This window comes from Phaethon aethereus (genome assembly GCF_964289735.1).
Source record: "Phaethon aethereus genome assembly, chromosome: 13".
Classification (NCBI taxonomy): domain Eukaryota; kingdom Metazoa; phylum Chordata; class Aves; order Phaethontiformes; family Phaethontidae; genus Phaethon; species Phaethon aethereus.
Window position 1 is genome coordinate 11,326,501 of NC_138589.1, and position 6,483 is coordinate 11,332,983.

The following is a 6,483-nucleotide window of genomic DNA, read 5'->3' on the forward strand; positions in this document are numbered from 1 at the left end:
GGACAGCTTTCCGGCTGCCGTTCTCGAGAGTTTTTTTATTTTTTCTCCTGCCTTCTCGGTGCTTGGCACTTTTCGAAAAGCGGCGCCCGATCGCTGGAAGCCCTGGCTGCCGCTCGGCGCCGCGCGGAATGAGCCGCCCCGATTCTCCTGCACGCTGGCAGTAGCAGGCGGGGAGCGATGCTGCCTGCCCACCGGGGCTCCCCGCAGCCCGCCCGGGCTCCCAGAGGCGTCGGCGCCGCCTGAGCAGGGTAAAAGGGTGCTGAATGGATGCGCGACCTGCAGCTGCCACTTGCCATGTGTGCGGGTAGCACCTGGCTTTGGCAGCTCCCTGGTCCCGGTACCGGGTAGTCGGGGCGGAGCGGCAGCCGGGCTGAGCGGCGGGGACGCGGCCCCGCGCCGCCGCCGGGATCATGGTGAAGGAGGAGTGCAAAGCGCTGCTGGACGCGCTCAACAAGGTGACCGCCTGCTACCGGCACATGGTGCTGACCATCGGCGGCACCTCGGACTCCCAGAACCTGCGGGAGGAGCTCAAGAAAACCCGGCAAAAAGCGCAGGAGCTGGCGGTGGCCAACAGGAACAAGCTCACCACGGTCCTGAAGGACAAAACCGTGAGTAAGGAAGATAAAGCCGAGTTCGAGAGACTATGGGTGATTTTCTCCACGTGCCTAGAGATCCTGGAGATCGATATGAGGAGAGCCCTGGAGCTGGGCCACGAGTTCCCACTAAACGTCCCCAAAAAGCACCTGATCCAGACGGGCATGAGTGGGGGAACCTCTGGCGTGGCTGCCAGGGCCATGAGCGTTCAGAACATGAAATACGACGCTGAGCGCAATATAGACGTGGTGGATTTGAAGGACCTTGAGAACGAAATCAACCAGGTAGGAGAGATGATGTACGAGATGGAGATGAAGGTCAATGTCCCCCAGTGGACAGTAGAGGCTAAGCAAGACCCAGGGGCTGAACTAAAATCCACCATCAGCGTGGGCGCTTCTTCTATTGGCATGATCTCTGTGGAGGAAAATAAATCCTTCTGTGATATCAGCAAAGTCCTGGCTGGGATTATTTTCTCCGCTGTGCTCATTATCGCTATTGTCCTGGCAGTGTGTGTGGTAAAACTTTCTTAGGGTGGTGCAGGCTCTGACAAGAGCAACCCCCCTCCAGTCTGACTTTGGAGTTTTCACGCCTCACCTTTCATTTCAAAACGGGTCACTTGGATGAGCTGAGAATTTAAACCTAGCACTTGAAAAAACAAAGCAAAACTTTTGCCTCTCAATATCCTAAAATGCGCAATTTGTTTCTTCTTGCTTTTTGAAGAAAAGAGATGCAAATCAGCCTGCAGAATAGGATGTCTTCATCTGCTGGACTATTAATGGTTAACTACAAAGTACCAGGGTATTATCACTACTGGCTATAACAGGGATTTGTCTGCTATTAATAGATCACTATTCGCAGAAGCTTGTATTTTTTGTTCTTGAACAGGCTCTCATGTTTGCTGCTGGTCACTGTTTACAGCGCTTGAAACTAACACAAACTGGGAGGCTTACACTGGTCTTGTGTCTGACAACGTGAATACTTTTTTTCTTCCCACCAAATACACAAAATATTATTTCAGCAGAGGAAAACGGGATGGATAAAAGAATGTAAGCAACCTCTATGTTAGATAAGTTACTGGTTGGGAAGGAGGGGAGGTGTGGAGGAGGATGGAGAAAACAGAACAACCCATGTTTGATACCAAATACTGTTTGTTGATTTAGACTGGCTTGTACAGAACCCAGTTGCCCAGGCTGGCACAGCATACACGAGTGACTAATCCCTTTCCAAATCCAGAGAGCAAAAAGGGGGAGCTGCATATTCAGAAAAATACTAGCAAGCCTCATGGTTCTCATCCACATTTACCACAGTTTTGTCTTCCCCTGCAGAAAGGCTGATTCCTGCCACTGGTTCAATTTTTTCTTTCTGTAGAAGCAAACAGTTTGCACTTCGCAGCTAGCTACGAAAATAGGAGCAACAAATCTACCCATAGCAGAAGCAGTAGTTGTTGAAATAGATTTTGGCAAACAAAAATGATAACGAGTTAAAGCAGACTTTTCTAATAATCAAAAAAAGAGATCCCCTCTCCTGCTGACAGGCAAGGATGATGCCTGTATATATACAGTCACATTTCTGCAAGCTCCTGAATTCCTTGCAGAAATCCAGACAAAGCTAAAAATGTGTCTCAGTTTCATATCTTATTCATGTCCAAGTAATCATTTGGGAAACGGGAAGCCTGAAGGATTGGTCCAATTTGATACACTGTAATTTTGGGAGGTAAATGCAATCGCAGCATAAAACTTTCCAGTGCTTCCCTATTAAATTGTCAACGTTTCAATGTAAATTGGTGGCAGAGCAGACACTAACTTTGCAGAGAAGCTCTGTAAGTTTTGTAGAAGAACCTATGTATTAATGTATTTATTATGTAACTTATGGAAATGTCTTCTGTTACTATGAACACACACTTGCTGTTCAAGAATGCTTGGTCCATACTTTATAGTGCCATAGGTGTATGAGGGACTCCACAGGCGAATATAAAGACCCTGTAATAACTGCATTTTAATAAGTTATTATTCTTATGCATTGATTACTACAGACACGTAATCAAAAAGTAACAATTGGACATGTTTTGTGAAGTTACTAGGCAACAGTCTTCATGCTTGTTAAATAAAATTATGTTGACAACACTCATGAACAGCTAATATTTTTGTGTTAAGAACTAAACATACTTTGAAAAACTGCAGCAAACTGTTTATTCTTTAAAACTTAAGAGAACTGGATTTGGGGAGAAAAAGTGTGTGACAAATTTGAATCTGGTCACTTGTAGGTGAGAAAAAAAAATCATGTAGGTGAGGAAAGATAGTAAGTGGAGGCATGAATTAAAGGCTATAGACTATCATTATGTTGAAGGATAATGCGAGTTCTGTGCATTGATCCAGTCTAGCTCCATTCTTGATGGAATTCACAGTTTTATAAGACGAGTCCACATTTCTTTCTATTGTATTTCACTCATTCCATAGGATTGTCTTATATGTAGTTAATCTAGGTTCATAGAGATCCGCAGCAGCATTCTAAGAGTCAAGCCTGTATTTGTCGGTGCTACTGTTTCAGTCTGTCTAGACAAGGTGTGATTGCTGTGTGTTGATTTAAACGAGATCTCTTTTACAATCATATTGAGTAAAATCGTATTGAGAAAACACAGCAAAAGCTGCAGGAGAATATACATATTTGGACTGCCACCACTAGTCCCTAAGGATTTGTGGGTATTTTCACTCTTTGCAGTCTCCTTTTACTTAGTTCACAGGAAGATGGTTAAGAAGTCAGATTCTACTCTGTGCTTCTTGAAAACTCCATCTTCCTTTTGAAATCAGGTTGTTTAACCACATGTTCTGAACATCCAAGTCTGGTTTCTGGTGGATAAGTAAATGGTAACACCTACAGCACTCATTATCTTCTATCTTGCTATCCTGAAGGGGGTATACTGTTTATCCACAGTTAGCTGTGTAGAAGAATTTTTAAGAATAGGTAATCTCATCTTCAAAAGCAAGCCTCAGTGAGTTGGTAAATTGCAAACTTTCAGTCTGTTGCATTTTTTGGAATTTGGATTTTTGGATATAGGACTGAAAGAGTTCATACAAGTAGCCTATAATTATGTTAGTCTTGCTTCATTATGAATAGACACACATTTAGTATTTATAGGATTGGACCTTGGATCAATAATGTATTTTGAAATCTTAAGACAAAGCTGGCTGCAGATTTATTCATCATTAGTTTGTTCCTAAAAATCTGTATCATCTTATATTTAGGTTCTCTGAAATTAAAAGATTAAGCAGAATTCTAACAGAAGATTGGCAGCATCTAAGTGGGTAATGTTCCTGCCGTTAATCTCCTACACTTGATACAAGTGTATGCTCAATGTGACAGAGTTCAGGCACAACAGCACACAAAATCAAAACAAGATGAAACCACCATTGCCTGAAAGTACTGATGCTTCTATTAAATTAAGAAATAAAGAGATGTTGTAGATTTGCAGTCTTCATTTTTTTTCCCCACCGGAATGCAACTGGAGGGAGACTGGAAATGCTATTTTTGTAAGTGAAAAATAGGAAGTCAAACTTCAAAATATGCTATTCTTCAGTAGCATTATGAAAATGCAAATACTCTTATGCTGATGAGCGAATGAGAGTGTTACTGTGTTTCAGTACAAAAGAAGAAGGTCATTGCTTAGTTTCAGTGTTGTTCTACTTCCATTCTTTTATCTTTATTCACAGGATAAACACTTTTAATTTGCTGTATACTAAAATCTTATTCCTGACTTGAATTATACTGGTTTTGCCTGTGCATGGGTGGTATTTTCTACACTTTGAATAATTCAAACTTGCTACTGTCACTATTCAATTAACTTAAAATAAAGAACATTCTAGTAACTTACTGGTTGGCTTGCAGCAGTAATCAAAACCAAGGAGAAACCGGAATATTAATACAGCTTGTCAGTAAGCTCTTCTAAAGAAAAAGTTCCCATTTCAACCACAGGAATAAAAGCAATATGCTAATCCCTCTCATTACAGTTTTCTTTACATAAATGCACTCTTCTCAAGCTCCCAAAGTTGAATATTGATGTCCCTTAATTTATACTGCAAGGGAGTCAGCAGTCTGAACAGTCAAGAAATCCCTGCCTTAGGAAACAGCTATAATAACATGTAGAATAACACGGATGAGGTTGCCCTCAGCACTGCTTATTCAATGTTGTTGAGTAAAGTGCAGAACCATTGGCTTGGGCAATCAAGAACTAGAGAATGTATTGGACTAGCCTAACATTAGATCTTCACTGTGTTAGGATCCAAACTCTGCCACCTTTCCACCATCAAAGCTCGCATTTACTTTAGCAAAAGATATACACAACCTAAGGAGTGTGAAATTTGGTCCTGTGGTATTAGCAGCAACAATGATCAAGAGTTGTATCAAACTGCCAGAACTGAGTCTGTTAAATGGAGCAATTTGTAATTTTATTCCAGGACTTCCAGTCTTTCATCATAAAAACCCTCTGCACTGTTTTTTAGTTTACTAGTAAAATGAACACAGAACCATAATTAAAGTGATTCTCCTTATGTTGCAAACAATGTAACATCAAACTTCACCATTATGAATATGAAATAAAATTAGTTTCAAAATTTTTCATGTAAATATGAAAATATTTCTATTTATTTAAATAAGTAATTATTTAAAAATAGACTAAACAACTGATGACATTAGCTTTCAGATTAAAAATTAAACATGTACTTCTTTTTTGTAGTCTGAAAGGGTTGGTTATGGGATTTCTTCTCCTTCTCTTATAAGTTTTTTTTAATGCACATTTTCCTGAAATACCTTAGATTTAAGTGCCAATGTAACTCCTAGTCAACATACTTACCCTTCACAGATTTTCATTATGTAAAAAGTCATTCAGTAAGACCAGTGGATTACAGATCTCTAAGTGCTTTTTCTCAATACGATTACATAAGTCTTTTAATGCAGGAAGAGATCTGGACAAAATAGTAGTCTACACGTGAGCAGCATTTGCTGTGGTAAGCGTACCATAAAAGCGGAATTAGAAAAGAATGTCTTTCATATAAAATTATCTGCATGTGTTGAGGGAAGGAAAAGGAAGGAGATGGATGTATGTAAATGTGTCTTCATCTTATGTTAGCAAAGTATGCTTTTTGTTAAATGTGATATAACAGCATCACAATGCTATAGCTTCTCTAGAGGAAGGTAGTATCTTATATCCAGTGGAACAAAGAATATAAAATACCCCTGAGTGGAAGTGACCACTCATTCTCTGATTAACTCAGTACAGAATAAGAGTAAAAATATCTTGATTAGCTACATGTTGATATAAATGTTACAAAAAACAACATTTTTCTCTCTCTGTTTCATACTACAAGGGACTTTCTATTGGAAGAAGATGGTCCCGGAAGGCTGGATTCTGTCATCCATCCTGACAGCTTCCTGCTACAGTACTAGGATGCAGTTGGAAATGTAGCTTAATCAGCTACCACTGATTAAACACGTGGAAAGGTGAAAAGTCACATAGCATTTAACCAGCATGAAGGCTCTTCTGCATCTTCTCTACAGCTGAGCACAAGCCGTTCATGCTGGAGGCAATGTGACTAGAAGCCATATAGGCAAATACAAGTAAAATTACAGCATCTCTGAAAATCTGCCACCCACAGAGGCTAGTTAGCAAAAGCAATTATGTTTATTGCTCAGTTCCAGTAATTTTGTCAGAGTACCTACTGTGGTTTTCTTAACTGTCAGAAATTGTCTTCTTGAGCCTCCACAGGATCAGGTGGGTTGTTTTGTGCTGTTTGATTGAGCTGTGTTTTCTTTTATTTACGCTGTATTGCATGACATTATTTATCATATGCTTACTAATAACATCTCCACCAAATTAAACAAACTAACAAATCCTCT

The 6,483-nt window shown here is 40.4% G+C and overlaps 1 protein-coding gene across 1 annotated transcript; it reads left to right on the forward strand.

The window, feature by feature from the left end:
- Positions 1-284: 284 nt before the first annotated feature.
- On the forward strand, positions 285-1,124 carry RGS9BP (regulator of G protein signaling 9 binding protein; the record flags this gene model as incomplete). Its single annotated transcript, XM_082005492.1, has 1 exon — positions 285-1,124. The coding sequence occupies exon 1, from the start codon at positions 411-413 to the stop codon at positions 1,122-1,124; it is 714 nt and encodes a 237-aa protein (XP_081861618.1). The 5' UTR covers positions 285-410.
- Positions 1,125-6,483: the final 5,359 nt, after the last annotated feature.